Raw genomic sequence first — 24,891 nt, 5'->3', positions numbered from 1 at the left:
GCTATTAACCATTACTTTTCATTTCATCCCAAGTCATTTCACAGAACTATGACTAAATAAAACTGACCAAGTTATTGACTCATCAATTTGGTATATCACTACCAAGCACAATGCTAAATCTTGCAAGTATGAGTTTATGTCACAATTCAGTCATAATTATTGGGAGACTTTGCCCTGTCATTTCCAATTTCTCTAGCATCTAGCTCTTCCAACTACCTGGAATAATTCCAGTTTTATGAAAAACCACAAAACTTCAGAGTGGTAGTTGTCTCCTACTGTCAGTTTACTAACAAGATTCAATTTAATTAATCTACTCTGATAATACTCCATGAATGTATTCAGGCAGCAATGGAAACCACATATTCATCTGCAATTTTAAAAAGATCTAATGAGAAAACCACACTAGATGAGGTTCCATCAGACAGATATTAAATTACTAAGAAAAATACCTAAATTATAAATGATCCATATTTATACACTGACCACTCTAAACCTTTTCACTTTTAGTGGTGAACTCCAAGCACTATAAAATAAACAAAAAATCCTGGAGCTTTTAGAAAACCAAGTCCAAAAGTACAAGGAAAAAGGCAATTATGAGCAGAAATCTGATCCCAAAGAACATGAAGCATGGGCTGGGAGAAGGTTTTGACAGGACAGTAGCAATGGAGAAGGGCTGTAGAAAGGATGGCAAACATCTTAATCTATACAGCAACACTGTTAGCCTCAGGACAAATACTTTTTAAAGAAAAAATGCTAATGCCAAATGCTCCTTTTAAAAAACATTTTCACAACACACATGCATGTCCCTGGGTCTCTTGCCATATGATGCTCTGTACCTTCTTAGGATTTTGCCAGCAGAAGGGCATGACCAGATGTAGATACTTGGCCTTGGGCTAGATCATGAGTCAAAACACACACACAAAACAAACAGAAACCCACCAAAAACCAAGAAAATCAACCAACCACTTTTCTTCATGATTACCCAGTGTTTGGTATTGTTTTGGTATTGCCACAGAAAATAGACTAAGACACTCAAGTGACCTAATCTAATCTACCTATACCTGTTTACTCATCTGGTCTATCCAGACAAGACTAACTTGGGATGTTATGTGTATGTATAATCATGTTTTAATGAACCTCACATTATGTATAATTATTATGTACCAATTAAAAATTAAATTAAAAAAAGAAAAAAAAGGTAACAAAAAATAGAGCTCAACTATTCTGAAGAGTATGTCACTGTATGTGATTCCATCAGAGGTCTAAATATTATTTAAATGACTCTACAACTTATCTAAAAATTTCTAGTCAACTTTCCGAACACATTACACTGGTAAATGCTATTATTTATCAGGCAAGAAAATTCCAGGCATTTTCTGTTTAAAATATACAGATGTAATTCAAATCTGTCTGTAATGCACTTATGAAATGAGGATACGTTCAACAAAACAACCAGTACCATAATAACCAATTATGAATTCTATAATGATAAATATTTCAACCTGGCAGATTGAACAAAAAGCCTTTTTTCATTTACTACATTAAGTAACATTTAGTTTTTATGTGAAAACAGGCACAGTAAGAAAAATATCTATAAGCAAAAACTCCATTAAACAATTAAGTTCTGTAGAGCTCTCTTCCCCAAGTTTTTTCTAATAAAACTCTTTTTTGTTTTTCCCAGTAAGGATTAACACACAAGCACACACTGCTTAAAATAGCCTTAATTCTTGTAGGCTTAGGTTTAGGTATTTACTTAATTTGATAAGGAAATGTAATAATTTCAAGACTCCTCCAGGACTTTGCATTAAAAACTAAAACCTCGCTTGCCTAGCAATGCATGAAGCCCAGGGTTCCATCCTCAGCATCACCAAAAATATCCCTCAAAACGAAAAATCTCAGGCATCAGAAGTCCTATTTTTATGTCTGTGACTCACCAAAGAGTTATTGGAAAAGTATGATTTTCCAAGCTGACTTTCCAATTAGACTTTAATTTTCAATGAAGTATGTACTTGGTGTTTTATTAAACAACCTATCACAATGGACAAACTGAATGACTTTCCATGAATGCCTACTTGCCCCCACTGATCCAATAAAATGATACAAAACCTACATTTAATAAAACTAATAGTAAATATTTTCTATGAGTTTTGGTTTCCAATATTTAGGCCTACCTAAGTTAGTAATAATGATTACCTGTACAATTATTCCAGGAAAAAACTGAAAATTTTTAAATTTGAGGTATATAAATAATATTCACTTAAGAATAAAGTAATCAAGATTTCCTTTTACTTAAAAAAAAAAAATCACTTCAGAGTCAAACTTCATGTACAAAAGACAAGACCAATCACTTTATCACTGGACACAAAGGTAATTCCAAAGGCCTTTAAAAATGGTAATTAATCTCAAAAAGGAAAATTAATTTCAACTTTTATATTTCATTCATTATCAAGACCATACTGCTTAACAAGGTAAATCTGCTATAGATACAAAACATACAGTATATACACTTGACTGTACAAAATAATTTAATGTTTACAAAAATATTAGAATGTTTAGTTGACTGACACAGTCTTAAAGTAATCTCTTCTAGAGAAGTATATAGTAAGACCACTGATTTCCATTTCATTTCTTTTTTAATAAGTCAAAGAAAGGATGCTGCAATGCTTCGTCCAAGGTGATTCTTTTAGTTGGATCATATTCTAACATTCTTCGAACAAGGTCAAAAAGCTTCTCATGTTCTTCATCATGACTGAGCATAAATTCCTGGAGGAAAAAATTTTTGTTAAAAAAGATACTAATAATAGTGAAAATTTATTTTTCTTTTAATCCTTTTTTCTTTCACCTTTAATGGTTTGCAGCGTCTCCTAACATATCTACCAGCAGAACTATGTTCATCCCAATCTAGCTGGTTATGGTGAAAATACTTCCGTTTCCTAGAAGGAAAAAGAAATCTGGATTAATAAAATACTAAAAGATCTACATTTTTACCTTGCCCCCAGAAGGGGCTGGGGGACAGATTAAAGAATGACTTTTTTTCTTTAGATATATAAACACCTATATACAATTAAAAAAATCTCAGTGACAAATATGCATGTCACTTTATATAGTATTTTCCTTTTTCCGCCCCAAACCTGTGGGGTTTTAACATTTCAACTAAATTTTTCCCAAATATAATGGAACAATGCCAGCTTTAAAAATAGACACTGTTGGATCCACTCCTGTCAATTCTGCTTTCACTAGATCTAGAATAGGGCTGTAAATCTTGTAAATAACTCCCTAGATGACTTCTGTGGTAAAGTATGTTTGCAAACCACTATAGTGTTAATCAAACTTAGGAATGTTATTCTCAAACTTAGACTGACATGAGTATAAAAAACAAGCTTTCCCACCTCTATTTTTATTTTTACATCAACTTAGGAAAACATGTATGTAAAGGTTAAGTTTAAAAAAAAAAATCAAATAAAACAAAAACCCTCCATCTTTTAAAAGAACATAACATAAATACCGTGTTTTTGTTTTGTTGTTGTTTTGGAGTTTGTTTTTTTGGTGGTACTGGAACTGAACCCAGGGTCTTGAATGTGATGGGCAGTTTCTCTACCCAATGACAGCCCCATCCCTGAATTATTATTTTTTTTTAATGGATTAAAAGACGTAATCACCAACAGAATTTTCTTTTTTGGGGGCTGGGGATGTGGCTCAAGTGGTAGTGCGCTCGCCTGGCATGCGTGGGGCCCAGGTTCGATCCTCAGCACCACATACCAACAAAGATGCTGTGTCCACCGAGAACTAAAAAATAAATATTAAAAATTCTCTCTCTCTCTCTCCCTAAAAAAAAGAATTTTCTTTTTTTTTTTTTTTCAAAATCCACAGTCCTTGAAACAAGCATTATGACCATGTTAAGTTTTCTGTGTTGCAATAGAGGCCATTGCATGCATCCAATGAAGAGCTTTAATCTTTAAACATACCTTGTTTTCTGAATCATGTGTGCTGGTATGGGTCCTAATATTCGTTCCATCATGGCCAGATGTTCTTTACTATCATGAGTCTAAAAAATGTGGAAAAAGAAAGTTTAGCACTATTATTTCCCCACATGTACATTAAAAAAGGACATAAGAATATGATGTTTACATAAAAGAACTAGACAGCTATACAATTTACACTGCACACTTTTCCAAAGTTGAAACAATACTGAACAAGCTAGTCTTGGAGACGGAATAACAAGGTCTGCATAGTGAGCAACATGTAACTTGTTTAATGTAAAACAGAACAATTTCCTTCACTATTTGTATTTTTCACACTGTTTAACTCAAGAACTGGGGAAGATTACCAGAAATCCCGTTACCTCTTCATTTATTTTTTAATTTATTTTATTTTTTAAAATTGTTATTACTGGCTATTCAAAACATTACAAAGCTCTTGACATATCATATTTCATATATTTGATTCAAGTGGGTTATGAACTCCTATTTTTACCCCGTATACAGATTGCAGAATCACATCGGTTACACATCCACTTACCTCTTCATTTAATCAGCTGCTTAAACAAAAGTTAACCTCCATTATCAAACAAATAGCCAGCCTACTTACTAACACTAATCTCAGGTGCTGAAAATACCCGATAATTCTCACAACAATCCTCAGCTGTATATGTGGGAACATGAGTTCAAAGAGGTTAAGATACTACCTTAAAGTCACATGGCTTATAAATCATAAAGAATGAGCCATAAACAATACAAAGCTCATATTCTTTCCACTGATATAGCTTTGGCTTTATAAAGTAGAATATGGCAATTTTTTTCTTTAAGGCCACATAATAAACATTTTAGGCTTGGCTGCTCACAAATAGTCCCTTATTTAATCATCTTTAAAAAAACAAACAAACAAACATCAGGCACAATTCACCATGGTCATCGTTTGCCAACCCTCATTTTAGGGAGCAGGGTTGTGTGTGATTGCTTTTTAAATCTACCAACCATAGTGTCAAGCACACTGCCTTCAAAACGTTATTAATTCATGACAGGAATAAATATTATTAGTTCCCCATTTAAAATTAATGTTAATAATATACATTTCACTTAAGGCCTTATAAGTGCTTTACAATTATAAAATCACTTGAAGCACCTACTTAACTAAATCAGTGGGAAGAAAGAATGCATTCAACCTTACTTTTTCTTGACTCTACAACTTACTACAAAAAAACCAGACACTAATTCCTACAATAGATTGATAACAACGGTTCTGAAGACATTAAACTCATCTACCAACTCAAGAGTACTTTTTGACTGATTTTCTACAAATCAGACAAGAACAGAAGCCTGGTGAGGTGCTCCACAAGCAGTGAACTCCTATGTGTGTGATAATGAGAATCTCCATGACTCAACTGTTCACAGCTTCACTTGCCTCTGTACTGCTTAACTTCAAAAGTCAACCTCAACAATTCTGAACTACATCTTCACAATTGTTCCCCAAACAAAGCAAAGTTGAACAATGGAGCATCCTGATCATACCACAACTCTACTTATTCTCCAATGGTTGCATTATCTAAAGGTTTCAAGACTTTAAGATTCCAGATGTACTTAAAAATTTGTAAGAAAAAAATGGAAACCAAAACAGAGTTTCCTACTTTTTATTTTACCAAACAAGGACTTCTAACTTTAAAAATTCAACTACTGAAGCCAGGCATGATAGTGCACAGCTGTAATCCCAGCATCTCAGGAGGCTGAGGTAGGAAGATTGTGAATTCAAAGCCAGCCTCAGCAACCTGGCAAGGCCGTAAGTATAAGCCACTTAGTGAAACTGTCTCTATATAAAATACAAAAAAGGCTGGAGGTGTGGTTCAGTGGTTAGGCACCCCTGGATTCAATCCCTAGTGCGAAAGAAAGAAAAGAAAGAAAAGAAAGAAAAGAAAGAAAGAAAAGAAAGAAAGAAAAGAAAGAAAGAAAGAAAAGAAAGAAAGAAAGAAAGAAAGAAAGAGAAAGAATCAACTACTGAAAAGAAAAAAAAGCTAAAATAATAAAAGTTAACTACCAGCAAAAACTATCATCATTTCATAAAAGGGAGATTTTAATATGAAAAAAAAGAGGTATAACATCTAATAAAAAGATAGAATGGCAAGTCTATAAAATCATTTTCACTTTGGACCAGCCCATATTTGGAAACCACTGACTTCAAGGATAAAACAAATACTCTTCTCAAAGGTATATGTCCTTTCTGTCAGTTCTTGTCTGTCTGCATTTTCTCATTCACAGGAAATACTCCAATAAATACTTTTCTTACCTAACTAGAACATAATCTATTTCTCCTTTCTTATAGGCCCCGTCACATTCTTGTTTTCTGACTAGCTAGCTCCTATTCTTCCTTCTAGCATTAGCTAGAACTCCCCACCTCCTCAATGATTCCTTCTCTAATCCAGGGAACCCTCCCTGAAGCCTCCCTACATTTTCTACATTGTTCCATGTAGCAAACACCACATTACATTGGAATTTTTCAACGACTTCCCTGAAGACTTAGAAATGCCTAAGACATCATGGAAGCTGTATTTTTAGTGTAAAATACACTTGTTACTGAATTCTTTTATAAATAAAGTGACTTGTTCATGGTCATATGATAGTCAACATAACCAGAGCTTAATTAAAACTAGCCATGTCAACACTAATGCAAATTTATGAAAGAGCTCTATAATTTAAAAAATGGGAACATGAGGCAAGATGAACCAACCATACATGAACCATGTGTTAAAGACACATCAATCACATTTAAATGAGTTATGCTATTCACTAACAGTATTTAATTCAATTGGGTTCTAAAGGATAACCATTTGCATATGCAAGTTTTAATAAAGAATAGTGATCTATGGCAACTTTCCAATAAGGAAACTAAAACCAACATTTAAAATTCATTGTAACTTATTAAATAAAATTTACTAGATACATACCTGAAAGACTGTGAACCCAAGGTAATATTCAATAAGAATGCAACCTATACTCCAAACATCACAAGGCTGAGACCAACCTAAAGCTATAAAACATAAGAATGTTATTATGCAATAATTTTTAATCTTCTATAAGTCCTTCCCTATATGGGTGAACTCTTTTGAATAGTCTATTTGGGAAAATACGATTACAAATTCAGGGTTTACACTTTTAAGTTTTGTATCAAACATTATCCAGTATGATCTCATTGGGAGGGGACATTTTATGTAAAATAAAAGGGGACTAACACATTTTCCAAATATAACTACCAATTCTATATTCTTTGAACTGCTTACACAGGGGAGAACTATACACTATATACTGAGTTCACGGATGGCTCAGGAATTTTTACCTTTTATTAGTGCAAATATAGGTTTATAATTATCCTCAGAGAATATAATTACTTATCCCCTTATCTATTATCATAAGTTTGATACATGAGTTTACATCTTCTATTAAAAGAAATATTTGACATAAATTATGTAAAAATTCTAATAGGAATTAAAAGCAGTTTCACCTATAAGCAGAAATACTTAAGTTCACACAAAGGAGAAATACATGTATTTCAGGCTGGCTGTACATGATACTTTCTCCTTTTTTCCAATGGCAATACTATTCTGGAAAGAATAAAACACCTATCCTTCTTAGACCTAGACTCAACTGGAAAGGAGAATAATAAACCATACAGGATATTTTAATCCTTTAAAGCCCAAACATTTAGTAGAAGAATGCATAAATAAAGCTACTTTAAAAAACATTTCAATTATGACACTCAAGTTAAAGACACAGGAAAAAAAAAACAATATATTCAAAGGCCTTGAGGAATGATTTAGTCATTTCTGTTCATTCTCATAATGCTTATCGTTTGAATCTAATCTGACAATTTCCAGATCCTTTGCCTCAAGGGCAATGACTCCAATTGTAATTTATAGTTAACATATCCAGAATCTGTAAATGCTATAACCTGGACTGCAAATAAAAGTTTTTTTCTTTAACTACTCTTATCTACAATCTAGGTTTTTCCCAGATGATTGTAACTTTCTGCAGCATATCATCTCATTTTTGGGTGAGTCACCTCTAATATTCTGGAATTCTCGCATCACTCACTTTTCCCACCCTTTCCCGGCCTTACTTGTTTACTATCAACAACCAAGACATCATCCCTCTATTGTAGCACCAGATTACGTCTTCCTTTCAACCTGCACCCCAGAGCTTCCACCTGAGGAATGCTCTCCAGATTTCTTTGAGGCCAATGAATCCAATTCTAGACTTATATCAACTCTCCCTTACCTGCAACTTTCTCAATAGCAAGTACTCAACCCCATCTTTCACTTTAAAATTTTTCCTTTTTATTTTGAACTCTGCACTTTAACTCATTTTCTTTTCCAGCTTTTCTCCTATCAGTGGTCATCAAGAAACTAGAGAGTTTCTTTCTTCTCCTCTTGATCTTTATCTACCCTACTGGAGTCTGCCAGATAAAACCATTAGCATTTTTACCAGAACCATAATTTTGTGAAGGCATAAAAATGGGTACCTACAAAATTTCAAAATCACAATGCTATGATGAACTTAGCTAATGGAAATTGCTTTCTTATGTTAGTAAACTCATTAAAAAATAATCACCCTTTGGAATGCTTCACAAGTGGTATTACATTCATATTATTCAGAAAATAATATTTATAGTAATGTTCACACGTTTTTAATGAAAAAAAAATATTTTCTGTATATTGCTAAAGTTACCATTTAGCCACGAACCCCATCCACATAAATCAAAGCTATTAAGAACAAAACTCTCTTCTTTAATTACAGTATAATGGTGTCTACTGACCCAAAATGACCTCTGGAGCTCTGTAGTGCCGTGTGGACACCAAAGTACTGTGATGTTCATCATCATATGTTGCACTTCCAAAGTCAACAACTTTAATATCTGTGTTTTTTAGTGTGCGTTCATCACGTTTCTACAAAATTGAGAAAACATAAAACTAATAAAGACATTTTAAAACACTACTCAAAATACTGAACAAAAATAATGTCTTTTTTTCTGCTGGGTGCTGAGGATCAAGCTTAAAGCCTAGAAGGAACTATGCTAATAATGTTCTACCACTGAACTACATTCCTACATTCCGAGACCTACTTTTTTTGCGATTAAAAATTGAACATAATGGGCTCAAAAGTAAAATTCCTCATGCAAAGATCACCAAACTAAGCTAAATTTTAAAGATAATAACTTAAAGCAAGTCTTTTACTTACCATTTTAGAATTATATTTGACTACATAGTCAGACTTCACAAATAAAATATTTTCAGGTTTCAGATCTGTATGTGTTAATTTATTATGATGCAAAACTACAAAGAGAACAAAAAGACATTATTAGTTTTACCTAGAAATTGAAATGGTAAATGGGAGGGATGAAAGAGAATTAGCAGTAGATATGGTGATCAAGAAGGGTTTCATCTTTACCTGTGGTATATATGTATATTTTGATGACAATTTTTAATGTTTTTTATGTAATAAAAATCTTAAATTTTCTGATTTTAAAAATTTATCAAATATACTTACAATTTATTGATTGGCAGATCTGATACGCCATCTGCCTGATGTGATCAATCTGAAATGGCAGAAAGCTGTTTTCTTTAATGAAATCATAGGTACTAAGTCCCAGCAGTTCAAACACAATACAAACATGACCATGATGATCAAACCATTCTAGCATCTGGACACATCGGCTAAAATAAATCAAAATAGCAAGTTAGTTCACAGAATTGTGATTATTTTACGTAATAAAATGGCCCAAAGTTCAATTTATACTTACAAGACACTATTAGGATCTGTACTATTTAAATGCTCCAATACTTGGATTTCTGAACGAGCTGCTTCACGGTAACGGCCTACATTTTTTACGATTTTCACTGCTACATGTAAGCCATCCCTTAAAAACAAAATTAAGAGGAATACACTAAATATATAGCAGTGGGCTGAAGCCATTTATCCTTTAAAGTATAATTTTAATTATTAATCCTCTATGCTATTTTTCTAAAACCATCTTTTAGATTACACCAAATTCTATACAACATCTTTTCCATACAATCAAACAAAATATACTTTATATGAAGCAATAATTCCCTTAATACTTATGAATTTAATGTTTGTTCCTAAAAGTTTACATTTACATAGATTTTATACAAAAAAAGTAAATAAATATATATAAGAACACAAACCAATAACAGAATATGCTGCAGTTGAAAACATTCACTCATTCACCAGGCTAACCTATTCTATGCCAGACAGTACACATGTTTTAGGGACCAAAAAAATTGGACTTGTTCCTACACGCCTCATACAGTCTAATGGAGTTCTTCAGAGAACAGGTGAAGCCCCAACAAAGACAAATTAAAAAAAAAAATCTTATTTATACAATAAAAAAGTATAGAGTCCTGAAAGATAGCTTTGATTATCAAATTGGGAGAGAAATGAAATATTTGGACAAAGACACCACCCTAGTCAGGAAGCCAAGACAATGTTTCTTAGCTTAGCATATTTATGATGCAAATATGCAGAAACAGCAAGAGCATAGGGTTCAGGGATTTACAAAAGGGCACTTGTATAGAGCCATGAATATTTTGACATCTTCAACTTCCTCTTGCCTCTGTTCTACACCCTATCTACTTGAAGATGAACTAGCACTCAAGCCTTTTTTACTAGGTGCCTCTACTTTACAAAAGAAAACAAAATCTCCTCCTCTTGTAAGATATCTTTGGGGTTAACAAATGATTTCTACTGGCTGGATAGCAAATCTTTTTCCATGTTTGCTAGTTTCCAAATCATTGCTTTCATCAAGGTCTCAATAAAGTTGTAGAATGATAAGCCATTTAAATGTTTTTTGATAATATTCTCCTTAAGATGTTTAGCATGTATCTCCATATTTACCAAAAATTGTTATAAAACAGCTGTTGGGGCCGAGGATGTAGCTAGCTCAGTGGTAGAGCACTACTCGCCTAGCATGTACAAAGCCTGGGTAGTTAAATCACCAGCACCCTCAGAAAAGAAAGAGGGGGGGGGAAACTGGCAAAACTCCTACTCCTATATATTTAATTATATGATCAATAAGCTTTTTTTCTCAGTGTTTATATCTATAAAAACAAAAAAAGAGAATGCCAAACAGTACTCATTTTTTAGAAGCCAACAATCCCAATACAAGACACGTTTCAATAAACTTTTTATGTCTAATGAATAAAAAAATATGTAATGTTAGTACTTGGATCAATTAGAAAACCTTGTTAAATAATCAAGAGAATCTCAGGAAATTATTTAAAAGGCCATTAATGAACAATTGGTGAAATCTGAAATCTGAATAAGATTAGCTGGCAAAATCTGAAAATATATGTATATGTAGATAATAAAGGAAATATTGTCAAATGTTCGTTCACTCTGGGGAATCTGGGTGAAGGACATATGGGAATTCACTGAACTATTTTACAACTGTTCTGTGAATCTACAAATATTTCAAAGTATAAAATTCAACTTATGTTCACATTTTTGTTGCAGAGAAGTAAGATGGGGTGATAATAAAAGATAATTTAGGATAATTTTCTTTATGGACAATGGAACAGAAATTATTTCAAGGATGAAAAATTTGTGTTGCTGAGGACTGAACCCAGGGTTTTGCACAAGTACTTGATTGCTGAGCTAGTCCCCCAGTCCTAAGTATGCATTCAAGAAAGTTTGTTCATGAATGATAGTACATTATCAAGTGGCTACAATATTAAGATTGCCTCCAATATATTTAAAGATTTATTTTTTAAATACTCATATTTAAAATAAGCTGAAAATTACATCCTTTCCAACTATCATAATTTATGACAAAAAACTTCAGATGTCAATTTAAAATATGCAGTTCTACTAAATGTGCTTTAAAAGATTTAGTTACAAAGACATAGGCAAACCACAGAATAGAGGTACTGAAGGAATATGGTAAAATGAAGCAGAGTGGGTCATCAAATCACAAACGGGTAGGTAGGCTTCATTTAAAAAATTGGACTTTATTCTGTAGGTCTCAAGTAGGATAATTTCTTTGCAGACTAGGAAGTCAACTCTATTATGGAAATTTAGATATATTTTTGTCTCTGCAATCCAAAAGTAGCTGAATCTCTCCTAATAGAGGACCAACAATCTAAGCTCTGGGAAACTCCTTCACTTGAACACACACTTTAACTTCAATAAACTCAATCTGATAGAATTTGTCAGCATTCTTCATAAAATCTACATACCTGGTAAATAAACTATATCTAAGTTAAAGAAATGTTGAATATCAGAAAAACTTGTAGCTACTACTACTTTAAAAACATACTTCATTTAAATTATGAGTGATTTCCCATCAAAAATATCAGAATGTTCATAGATATAAAAATAAACTTACATGCCATGGTCAATGCATTCTACAACTTTGCCAAAGGCCCCTTCACCCAAAGTGTCCACGATTTCATCTAAAGTGAGGGAGAGAAAAAGAAGTATAAGTAACTAAGTATAAATTAACTAGTTATTCAAACAATGAATGCTTAAGTGTGGAATATTTTCAAATGATCTCTAACAAGCATAACTAATGTTTCAGCACTCAAATTATTTTATTTTCATCTGCTACAAAAACAATTAGATAGAGCTATCTTTCTTGCTCTAATCTCAAATTCCACTGATTATTTTGGAACTTTAGAGTAGAAATATTTAAATTCTACAGAAAAGAAGAAATACAAAAGAACAAACAAACCCACAAAAAACAAAACAAAAAAGCAATGAAGAGTTCTTTAGCCCCCCGCTGACAAACTATTATTAAAAAGATTATTCTGTCTGCAAAGTTTAAAAAGTGTTGAAAAATATTCTATACATCTTGCTCTTAGAACGTCTCCACTTTGACAGATCAGGTGACCCTCCTCATCATCCTCTATACTCCTGGATCTTTTCCTTCGGTGGCTCTTCTGGAACGGCAAGTGGGCAGCACCAAGATCGTCCAGCCAATCAATATATCAGAGTGAATTCAGGGCAGAATACGCAATTCATTCAGCGGGGAGATATTCAGGCATTCAGATAAGCACCAGGCCACGAACAGTTGGCAGGAGCAATTTCAAATTCAGTCCCCAGAAATTCACAGGGCACAGTTTATGTTACAGAAGAAAAACATGGCAAGGAACAGATTTTCAGATAAGATACTTAAAGTGGCAATAGAAAAACAACACAATTGTCTCTTTAAAATACTGATTTAATTGAAGTCTGAAATTTAAAGAATGCAATGTCATGATTTACTAATCTCTTGCTATAACTAGCATATGCTGTGAGTTGAGATGTCTAGTTTGTCAGAAAAATGTTTTAAAATGTCAAGATTGTTGTAACTGTCTTATTTAGCAATATTCTGAAATATACATGATTAAAATCAAAGGGGAAAACAAAGGCTAGTTAATTTCAATGTTCAATCCAATAACAGCTAATTCTATCAAAGAAAGGTTGGGGGAGAAAAACTGCAATTCAGTTTACAGATTAAAACAATGAAGATGTCCATTTAAAAAAAAATCTGGCTTTTTAAAAATATGTTTCCCATTCAGCACCCATATTCACAATTTCAATAGATGTAGTTAGACAATGATGCATAATGTATTAAGGATTATGCTATACACAGGTTAACAACATTTAAGTATCAGTGCAACTTTCCATTTTGTTTTTAAATATTAGGAAAGAGGTTTCTTTCAAAGTAAAATAATATTTCAATTGAAAGAACAAATGGGTGCATTTATTTTCTTAAGATTATACAAACACAAAAATGAAATAATTTCTATAATTAAAATCAACAAACTCATGATCTGGTCTGTAGAATGAGTAAACGTGGGGAAGTGAGGGCTAGCTAATAAATATACAGATCAGCTATGAGAATGTGGACGTTTCCTTTTAGGATTCAAGTAATATAATAATTATATCCAAATAGCATTACATTAATATAAAGAAACTTTTAGAAACTTATCAGCTCCTTAAGAGCTTTTACACACAATTAAGAATCCACTCAAAATAAAAACAAAATCAATCATACCGAACGTGACTGATGACTTGAACAGTGTCTATTACGCTTCCTTTTAGGACTGCTTCTCCTGCTTCGGACTGAGGATTTACTGCAGTGGATTCGATAAGAGCTTTCAATGTCTCTGTGATAATGTCTAGGAATATATCCTTCACAGTAGTCATTTCTGTATTCATCAACGTATCTCCGGTCCCGATAATCTCTCTCATTCAAGGACCTTGCTTCTAAATAATGACTGCAAACACATTAAAGGATTTCAAATCATTCTCTTCATTTTGGAATAAATGATCAAATAAAACACACAAGAATTCCTGATTTAAATAATGAAAGAAAAAAAATTCAGAAGTTAAAATTTATATAATACTTATCTCACAAACTTAAGAAATAACTTTAACCAACAAGCAAATGGGTCCATGTTTCTCCATTATAAAAATTGCTGTCAAGCACTTCATAGCAAGGAACAACAACAACAAAAGCTTAAGTCAAATTATGTTTAGTGTTTACCTAAGTGCTCCTTTACCTTCTGGACAAAATTAAAATCAAAAATTCACAAACTACTCTCCTGAAACTCGTCAGTCTTATATGCATCTGAAACTAAGCTTCCTTTTCTCTCTCAGTCACACACAATCAGAGGCAGGCAAAATAGGATTCCTTTCTCTTTTAATGTTAAGTGCATTTTAGACATCCTAGCAGAAAATTCTTCCATGAAAGGTGTATTAGAGATATAAGGAGCCCTGAATGTATTCTAGCCCTCTCATTTTAATGATGACTAAATTAAAAATCCCTAAATAATACGCACATTAGTGATAAAAACTGAGACATTTTCAAACTACTTATTTTACATCACTTATTCTGTCTTTTCTTTGCATTTCTAGCCTTGTTATTCCTGCTTGAGAAACAGACAACTTTCAGTACTGCCTACTCTGCTGAAGACATCTGCAAGATATGTTCCACAAGTGAGAAAGGGATCCTGTGATTGCTTGCCTAGGATTACATAAGTCCCTCCACCCTACTTCCCATCATTCCTGCTTGAGAAACACACAAGAAACACATGATTGAAAACATCATTATCTAGTGCCACAGTACTTGGATCTACAGATCCCTTTGAGAATATGATGAAATTTGTGGACCCTCTTCCCTAAGAAACACACAAATACATGAACAAAACTTGGCAAATAGTTTCATAGAGGTCATGGACCTCAGGAAGTCAATGGATCCCAGTTAAGTAGCCTTGATCTGATGGAAAGAAAAGGACATAGAGATTCAATTGGCCCAGTTTCCCGTCCCCCTCTCTACCTGGGATGAGTGTCCTCTTCAACAGAGTGCGAAGCTTCAAGAGGGATGCACATGGAGCACTGAGGGAGAGAGGGGACACCTGCCCAGTCAGACAAATTAGCTAAAATAATCCTGACAAGCAATGGAGTGACAGATGTTGCCTAAAATGCCCTCACCAACCCCTTTAGGTTCCCCAGAATATGCTGTCATTTTTTTTCCCCAGAGTTCTGGTTTAGGCAGAAATAAAGGAGAGAAACACCCTTAAAACCACTACCCCAAAACAAGGCTGGCATCTAGTACTACCCAATTCAGACGGAAGATGTAGGACCCATTCTTTTTCCCTAGAGTCAGTCTAAGTTCTAGCCACTGGAGAAACAACTCAGGATTTTAGGGAAAGATTGTGGGGTCTAGGTTAGCTGTTTTGAAAGTGTCAGGGAGAACTCTCCACAACAAGCTAGGAAGTACACACTCATTAAGCATATCCTATCTAGTTCTGTAAGGCATCCTTCCCACAAAAATCCCAAAATCTTGCTATCAGAAAAAACACAAACAATCATTACTTGGAATACTACATAAAATCAGAGCTGCTGATAATCCAAAAGCAATATATAGAAAAACAAAACGGCATGATGCAATACCATGAGGAAAAACTAAAAAGACTGGACCCTTTTCAATCTATAATGACCAAGGCTGAGAGATTATATAAACCAAAACTACAGAATCATACAGGCTTATGGACACGTTAAACAAAATGAACAGACTGATTAAATTTTTACAAATATTCACTGAATGCCCAGTGAATATTTCACTGTAGCCTTTCAAAATAGTCAAAACTAATGAGGATAGGGGCATTCATTTTTATTTCCACACAGGTCCTGTGGGAAATAAAAAAATTATATATATTATATAAGGCAAAGTCCCTGCCAACAAATAATGAACAATTTGAGACCATCACATAAAAATAAAACAAAACCCAACAATGAAGGAAATACTGAAAGGTTGGATGTGAGTGCTTAAGAGTCAGAGAAAGGAAAAAACTCAAATCTGCTTAAAATGGTCAGGGAAGAATTCATGAAAAAGATGGGAACAGAGTTTCACCGAAAAGGGAAGCCAGGATATGGACAAAGGGGAAAGTAAAAGAAATTCCAAGGGAGAAAAATGGTATTATCATACTTTACATTTAAAGTACTTTTAGCCACAATGGCTTAGAGATGGATTTGTCTATGTATTACTCAGGTAATAATAGTAAGTAGACAATTCCAGCAAGAGCAATGTTCACCCTGAGAAATATAGAAATTCTCTGGCTGAAAATATATCATTAAAAGCTCAAGCTAAGGAGTGTATCTCAAATAGTTTGTCTATTAAATAACAACTTAGAATAAGGAGTTCTTACTAAAAATGAGATTCCTGGGCTTCAGGGTCATACTTATTGAATCAAATCTGCATTTGAAACACACCTCCAAGGTGATTCCTATTCACACTAAACTGGCTTATGATACCTTGTTATAGAAAGACATTTAAGGATATAAAAGTGGTATTTACAGTCACATCATCTTCTCAATAAGTGTGCAGAATGGATTAAGCCTGTAGGAAGAGAGACCAACTCACAGGCTACTGCTAAAAGATGAATCACAAAGGAAAGACACTTTGCAATATATGTGACAAAGGATTAAAATAATGGGAACATAAAGAAGCATTTTTTAGAAGTACAATTTGGTATGAACCTTCTAAGAAAAGGAAAATATTTAAAATCATCTTTTAAGAGTTCATACCCTTTAGCCTCTTGGAATCTAAATTCAAGAAATAATCAGAGGCAAAGATTTGTGAAACCTTTTTAAACAAATAATAATTTACATCTAAATAGTGGGCCACTATAACATCCTACTAAGGTTACCTTCTTCACATTTTTCTGGATTTAAATTTTTTTCTATAGTTTTATAAAAACTACTCATAAAGTTTTTAACCTTCAAAAAGAATTTTCTGGATTATGGTCAACAATTACCACCACATATGTCTGAGGCTAATGTCAAAGAAGAAAGTACTGGTCTGGTGGTTAATTAGATTGACTGGGTATTATGTTTATGTAGTTAACTATAAACATGAATCAATCAAATCACTTCCTTTGTACATACATAATATATCATAACTTATGAATAATCATTACCATGATGTTAACCTTATTTTGTATACTTATCAATATAATGGGATAGATATGATTTTTATATTATACTATACATCAATTTGCTCTGGTCACTGAAATCCTATATTCAACCTCCCTCCACATTCCCTTATGTAACAGTGTTTAAAAAGCATGATTAGTCTACACTGACTACAAATAAGCTCAATGTTTAGCAGAACAAGTCTATTTAGCATGGAGGAGGAAAAAAATTACATACTGTTTTTTAAAGTAACCCCAGCTGGCTAATTTAGAAAGCAATCTGGTAAACAGTCCCAATGGAACATCTGCACAAACAAGGAGAAAACATAAAACCAACACAAAACAAATGAGAAAAGGAAATTAATGGAAGAGAGTGTGCAAGAAACTCTATTCATCTAGCCTTTAATATTTAGAACTTTAGGATTCCTTTAATTCTATATAAATATATTACCTCCAAATTTTACACCAGTAAAAATACAAAAAAAAAAAAAAAAAACAACTCAACATTATTGTAAATTTTTGAGAACCTTTCCTAAATTACTAGCTACTGCCTGTATATAAATAAAACAGTTCTTAGAATATAAGTAAACTAAAATACCAAACATATTCATTGGCCTTAATTCTGTAAATATAACCTGTAGAATATAAGCGACTAATCCCCAATGCACTTTAACTTATCCACATGTTACTTTTCTTATCTGGATTAAACTCTGTCCCACCCCTTCCATCACCTCACTTTTGAAACACTTAATGAGCACCCTAATTTATGTACCACCCTCCTACACACAGATTAAAAGCACTCAATGGACATTCTTTCATTACCTTTACTGAACTTTATGTGTGTCTCAACTCCCCAACTATGTTACTGGCAGCTAGAAATCAACATGCTACTGACTATATTTTTCTGCCTGCTTGCTTACTTTTTCCTGTGGTAGTGGGGATCAAACTAACTCACACATGCTAGGCGAGTCCTCTACCAATGATCTACATCCCCATCCCCTGAATATATTTCTTATTCACTTGCAGATCAACTGTCTCAATACCCCCAGACAGACACAGATATATGATAGAAACTGTTTTATTGCAGCTACAGCCTTTGCAACTACAGAAGCCAGCCTATAACAGTAATGGATAAGAGTTTTTTGAATGAATAAATGTTGACTGCATTCTACAATCACTTGATACAAGCTATATAAACAAATAAGAAATCATTAAAACTATTAGGACTAAAATGTTACTAAGTAGAGAGTAATTTACCAATCAGATTCTTTAAACTGGTGATGCGGTTTACAATGCCTGTTCTCTTGTGTACTACTGTGAGATCTCCTCTTCCGTTTGTGACTTCCACTGTAGCTTTCATGACCCCAGCTTTCTCTGCTATCCCAATCAGGGCAGTGTGTTCGTTTGGAATGTCGCATCTGTTAACCAAAAAAAGAAAAAGTGAGTTGTGGAGGTTATAGAGAGCTGTGGAGACGGATTTAATAAATGAAACATTATTAATAGAAACATTATACATTAATATTATTTAAATATGGCATGTAGGGTCATAAAGGCTGTAGAATATTTTTAGGTATGGTTCCCAAGGCATACAGTACTCTACCACTGGTATATCTGACAACTACTGAGTGGCATAGATCTAGTACTAAATAATGGATAACACGGTGAGACCTTTAATACACCGTCTTTCAATTCTTCTGAATATAACCAGGACAAATTCTCAGCTTGGTTCTTGTCTTCAAACAAAAAAGAATGAAAGAAAAAAATTTGTGGGCAGAGGGGAGGCAGTAATAGGAACTGAACATGGGGGCACTCTTACCACTGAGCTACATTCCTAGTCTTTTTTTCTTGTTTTTATTTTGAGACAGGGTCTAAGTTGCCCAGACTGCCTTGAACTTGGGATCCTCCTGCTTCAGCCTCTGGAGTAGCTGCTATCATAGGCATGTACCACCCTATCTGGCAAAAAATTTTAATCTTCAAATTTTTGAAAGGTTCAGGCTTAAGGCTTCAGTAGACAACAGTATTTAGCTTGAAATCAATGATTTTTTTGTCTTAATTTATTGCCACTGTCCTTTATGCTAATTTTCTAATTAGAAATAAATTTCTTTAAAAAATGTTAACATTAAAACATGAGCTGATTTAACATTAAATAAAAACACAAGTGTCATGCAGCTTGGTTAACGTATAATACAAATAATCAACGTAAGAAACGGATATTAAATATGGGAAGTAACTTCAATTTGAAGGTAAAGAGCTTTTCATTAATTAAACTTTTTTCTCAAACTTCTTTTTCTAAATCTTAGAATGACTCCAAGGTTTGAAAATAACAAAGGAGGGGCTGGGGTGTAGGTCAGTGTTTGCCTAGCATTATCAAAGCCCTAGGTTTGATCCCCAGCACCCCTTGCACACACACAGAAAGAGAAAATAGAAGTGAAAGAACACAATATTCAACAGAGAAACTGAAAAACCAAAAGGTGATTATTATAAATCCATTTTCTCTAATAAGAAGTTTATTTGCAAATCATTTGTAGTTTTTCTTAAAATAAAAATCTATTTGTTATAAATCTGGAGTAATCCTGAAAAAGAAACCAACCTAATGGGGATACACAATGAGGCATAGTTACAGTAACATCAGACTATGAGGGTAACACAATTTCCAGACTCAATCTACACCTCCAATATATAGCAGGATTCTGAACCTATGCTCGATTTAACCAATCTGCCTCTTCCCAACTTAATTCTTTTTCAAAGTGTAAAATTTTTAACAGTAAGGTCCAAACTCTGTTAAACAGGGTGAGTTTAAATGGCAAAAAGAAATTCACAACTCAACAAAGGAGCTGGCAAAAATCTAAAATGGAGCAAATAATTTAGTTAACCTTATTCAGCTTGCCTAAATGAGAAATAAGCAAATAAATCAAGTAAAAATTTAAAATGTTTAAAATTGATTAATGGCTTTGAAATGAGGCAGCTTCAATTCTCCTGGGAGGTCTTCCCTGTTATGTATCATGCCTTCAGAGCCTGATGCTACCAAACATGTTTTTTTTTTGTTTTTTTTTTTTAAAAAAGCAATGCTGAGATCAACCCAGGGCCTCCAAATTGCTAGTTAAGTACTCTACCACCTTCAGCCCAAACATTAGGATATTTTAATTTGATGCTGATTCTAATTCTACGCCCATTCTAATTCTATACATCTTTTGGTTCATGAGGCTTCTTTTAAGCTTACTTAGCAGGAGGCTAACAAATTCCAGGCCAATCTCAGCAACTTAGTGAAGTACTAAGCAACTGAGCAAGACCCGCTTCAAAAATAAAAAAATGAAACAGGCTTGAGATATAGCTCACTGGTAAAATGCCCGTGGGTTCAATTCTCAGAACTAAACAAGCAAGCAAACAGAGAAGATATTGATCAAGTCAAATAAAAAATTCTAAAATTATTGTTGGCTTCTCACTGAAAATTAGTAAGTCTTCAGAATTATTAAAAAAAAAAATTTAAAGCTGGCTCAGTGGCACAAGACTGTAATCCCAGAAGCTCCAGCAACTTAGTTAGATCCTGTCTCAAAATAAAAAATAAAAAAGGGCTCAGGATGTAGCTCAGTGAAACTGCCTCTGGGTTACATCTCCAGTGCTAATAAATAAACTTTATTCTTTTCCCTAATTCTAGAAGAATTCTCCTAACTTGTTCCTTCAATTGCCAAAAATGTATTTTAACCACATTTACAACTCAGCTTGGCTAAACATTTTTCTCTCTCCCACCCTCATGCTAGTGATTGAATCCAGGACCTGGGCCTTTCCAAGCACCTCTAACCCTCAAGTTAGGACAGAAGACACTAAAGAGGCAGAAAAGAGGCATGCAGAACACCACAAAGTGGCCATGATTAAAGTCCACTTTGACATGGATTAAAACTTCAGGTTTAAAGGTCACAAAGAACACCATTACAACAATTATTAGACCTTATCCACAGATACAAAATGAAGTACTGTGTTCACAAAGCAAAACGCACCAAAAACAAAGAAAGAAAATACTACCCTTTGAATAATGATCAACATACCTATAAATGACCAACATCCTAGGAATGATCAACATGTCCGGTTACATACACAAAGGAGAACTGAAAACAATCTCTTAGCTCATGTCCCTGTACTACTGATCTTACATGTATAAATATGTCTAGATAAGGTGGAACTAGCAATATCCTGTCTTCAACACCCACACTCCACCCTGCGTACATCTTTCTTTCACTCAATAAATTCAATCATGTGCCTCACTTTAGAACATAAATTCCTTTTTGAGAGCATACATCAAAGGACCCTCACAGCCAGAATTGAAGTTCACCTCCTTTTTGAGGGACCTCTTTGGATCCTCATCCTGGTGACCAACCCCCCTAAACATTCTTAAAATAATAGCAAGCAAAATTTCAGCTTCTGATGACTAAGGGTAATTATCATGACCATCCATTATGAAGGTTTTGCAACACATCTGTGTTTGCTTTAGTTTGTTTTTTCCCTACCTACCATGAGTCTGCTAAATCATCTCCTCTAAAAAACAAAGTTATCAAATTATCAAACTTATTAATATGTAATATTAAGATTGAGTTCCTTGGACGAACCCAATATTTTTCTAGTCAGGTTCACTATTTTAAATTTAATTCAGCTGTTGGTCCCAGCCCCGTAAACACCCACTTTGGTCCCCAGCAAATTTTAGAAATATTTTCTCAAGAGGCAAAGAGAAGCTTCTTGGACCTACCCCTTCTGTAAGGTTCGTTCACATATAGAGAAAAGCAAATCTACCTAAAATTACCATGCTGCCTCTAATTAGTTAAAAAAAGAAAAAAATCCTACGTGCTAGAATCATCAGGTGACTGAGGTTTTAATAAAAACACCCGACACAATGGATATATCTTCAGTATTAGAAATCTGATTCTCCATCACCTTTTTAAAAGATCTTAAAAAATACTTGACAATTTTATGGTATGAACACAGTTTAAACCTTAAAAAGGGGGGGGGGTTACAAGTTATGATTCGAGGGCATTTTCAAATAGGCAAAACCAAACAAACAAACAAACAAAAACCCTGGAGGTGCCTGTTTGGAGAACCATCTACACAGGTGAATGGCCGGTAGTCTGGAGGTTGGCTACTTCACCAGAGATAACACGCTGCAGAACTACCAGAAAGGCTCATTCTCTCCACAATGGTATGCTCCACCGCGGGGGAGGGGGGGGCAGTATTGCACAAAGGACGAATCTCCCCACGTTTCAACCTCTTACCTGCACTAGGTGAATCCCACCACCTGGGTTCACCCAATCCCCACCCACTCTCCGCCCCGGGCACCTGGCCAGAGGCTTTGGCGTACAAACAGGGGCAAACGCTGGACTAGGGGAAAGCCCCCCAACGCTACAAACGGTGGAGGTCAGGCATCTGGGGGCGAGGGAATCGATCTCCGACAACACAAACACCAGCGACAGGCCCCTCGCAGGATCTCCGGACACGAACTCGCACTCGCGGACAGACCTAGCACTCGCGGCCCTGGCAGTGCCTATAATAGAGTCCGAGCTCTTCGGCCAACACAGTGGGGCTAATTTAGAGCCTCTGGCAGGACAGAAACGCCAGAGCACCTTCAGGTTTTTAAGGCCACCAACGGAGCGGCAACCCGCAGGAACCGCCAACTCAGTCCCCAGAGACCAAGGCCAGGAACCGGTCGTTTCTCGAACACCTGGCTCCGAGACCTAAAATAAGATTCGACAGTAACCTAGCCCAGCACATCACACCCGAAACCTCACCTCTGCGAAAGCAAAAGGCCCTTTGGCCGAAAAACGTCGCCAAACCGCCGTCGTTCCTCTCCAGCCGCTGCGACAAACACCCTACAAAATGGCGGCAGCGCCGTCACCCTACAACCCCCTAGGCGGCCTCTAGCACCACCTACACCGCGCGAACGCGACTGCGTGACAGAGCCAGGCGCGTTCCCGCAGCGCCCGTAAGGGGCGTGGCTTCTGCGTCGTAAGGAGCGCGGCCAGCACACTGCGGCTGCGCGGGCCCGCTCATTACATCACAGAAGCCCCGCCCTTTGGACCGGGCGTGTGCTCGGGTTGTTTTCCTCCTCCGAACCCAGGGAAAAGGCAAGGGGAAAACCCTTAAGCTCGTGGCGTGCGTCCGCTCTTCAAAGTGTAGTTTTCCTGGGTGCGGGATCTCTCGGCGGAGCCAGCCGTGACCCGTTTCCTTCCTCTCACCCTCTAGTGGGACGCCCCGTCGCACTTTGCACTCTTCTCGCCCTACCCCAGCCTTCCCCAACCCACACAGCTAACGTGCCGCCCGGGGCGGATGCTGAGGGCGGCTCGGTGAACCGGGTCGCTGTAGTCCAGCACACTTGGGAGCTTCCCGTCGAAAATGGATTCGGATAACAGTGAAGTCGCAGAAAACAAGCTCAGGAGTTGCTTTTCAAGGCAAGTGCTCCTAAATCAGAACAAAACAAAAAAAATTGGAAAGTAAGACTCCTGACAAGGTTCTTCCTGTTACTTCCTACCTCAAGGCAAATAAAGTAGCTGGAAGTTTTCCTAAGAAAGTTCTCTCCGTTATTTGTACCTGTGAGTTGATATTATTCATCCAAGGCCGAGTACTGTCGCAAAGCTACTGAATGTCCATTAGGGGCATGCTTACCTCAAATAAGGTATTTGGCTGTCCTAAGAATCCTAGGAAGCTTTGCAGTGTGAATGTGATGGGGTCAGAAGGCTTGAGGGCCGAAGTTCGTGCCCTGGAGAACACTTTCAAAGAACAGAGGCAAAGCATCCAGAAAAGGAATGATCAGATGGAGGAGAAGCAAGAATATGGTGTCAAAACAAGGGAAGTTTACAGCTTCCCTTGTTTTGACTTGGTATGGTTTGTCCCCCAAAGTTTGATGGGCGGGAAGCTAGGTCCCCAGTGTGGCAATGCTGAGGTGGTAGGACTTGAGGTGGTGGGTCCTTATGGAAGGTTATTGGTTATAAGGGTTCCATTCTGATATGGATCAATGCTCGTCTTGCAGGATGGTTGAGTCTCACAGGAGTTATCACCATAGCATATTTTTATATAGAGGAGCCAACACATACCTTGGCCCCTTCTGCATGAGGCTCTTTCTCTTTACAAATATCCACCATGTTGTGACACAGACAAGAGGGCCCTCACCAGGATGCTGGCACACTGCTGTTTGGACCCTCCATCCACCAGATCATGAGACAAATAAATCATTTATAACGTACCCAGCCTCAGGTATTTTGTTTAAGCAACATGAAAACAACTTACCCAAGAGAAAAAATAACAGCCAAATACTGAGAAAGATTTAGGTGTGGTTAGTACTGAAAAGTGTCAAGGAAATTCCATATTCTGACTAGGATTCTCTTGATATAAGGAAAAGCCAGATATCATCATTAGAAGAATAGGATTAAATTATTGTGGGCCCAATAGCA

At 35.4% G+C, this 24,891-nt stretch overlaps 1 protein-coding gene and 1 long non-coding RNA gene across 6 annotated transcripts; one reads left to right on the top strand and one right to left on the bottom strand.

Annotated features, from left to right (window-relative positions):
* Window positions 1-1,968: 1,968 nt before the first annotated feature.
* Clk4 (CDC like kinase 4) lies at window positions 1,969-23,375 on the bottom strand. Of its 5 annotated transcripts, XM_040271952.2 has the most exons (14): window positions 23,233-23,369; window positions 18,719-18,879; window positions 17,700-17,766; window positions 14,041-14,263; window positions 12,850-12,940; window positions 12,388-12,454; window positions 9,784-9,900; window positions 9,531-9,697; window positions 9,222-9,316; window positions 8,800-8,929; window positions 6,935-7,017; window positions 3,966-4,045; window positions 2,843-2,933; window positions 1,969-2,763 (listed from the first exon to the last, which is right to left on the bottom strand). In XM_040271952.2, exons 2-14 carry the CDS (start codon window positions 18,819-18,821, stop codon window positions 2,623-2,625), a joined length of 1,455 nt encoding a protein of 484 aa, XP_040127886.2. In that variant the 5' UTR covers window positions 18,822-18,879; window positions 23,233-23,369; the 3' UTR covers window positions 1,969-2,622. The 5 variants fall into 5 exon arrangements, with proteins under 5 accessions (XP_040127886.2, XP_005335784.2, XP_013218578.2 ...); XM_005335727.4 differs by lacking the exon at window positions 17,700-17,766 and having other exon boundaries at window positions 23,233-23,375; XM_013363124.4 differs by lacking the exons at window positions 17,700-17,766; window positions 23,233-23,369 and adding an exon at window positions 15,325-15,383 and having other exon boundaries at window positions 18,719-18,858.
* On the top strand, window positions 23,375-24,683 carry LOC144377888 (uncharacterized). The gene is made up of 2 exons (XR_013439127.1): window positions 23,375-23,568; window positions 23,687-24,683. It is a non-coding gene; the product is annotated as an uncharacterized LOC144377888 (long non-coding RNA).
* Window positions 24,684-24,891: the final 208 nt, after the last annotated feature.

The sequence above is a fragment of the Ictidomys tridecemlineatus genome, chromosome 1 (assembly GCF_052094955.1).
Source record: "Ictidomys tridecemlineatus isolate mIctTri1 chromosome 1, mIctTri1.hap1, whole genome shotgun sequence".
Lineage (NCBI taxonomy): Eukaryota > Metazoa > Chordata > Mammalia > Rodentia > Sciuridae > Ictidomys > Ictidomys tridecemlineatus.
The sequence above is the reverse complement of the archived record's forward strand: the minus strand, read 5'-3'. Positions and strand labels throughout refer to the sequence as shown.

Bases quoted from the DNA above. Each gene is read 5' to 3' on its own strand.
- Clk4 (XM_040271952.2), bottom strand. From the start codon at position 18,821: ATGAAAGCTACAGTGGAAGTCACAAACGGAAGAGGAGATCTCACAGTA. The intron at 12,455-12,849 runs GTATAGAATATT...CCCTCACTTTAG, and splicing joins AGACGTTCTAAGAGCAAGAT to ATGAAATCGTGGACACTTTG. The intron at 9,698-9,783 runs GTAAGTATAAAT...GATTTATTTTAG, and splicing joins ACAGATCCTAATAGTGTCTT to CCGATGTGTCCAGATGCTAG.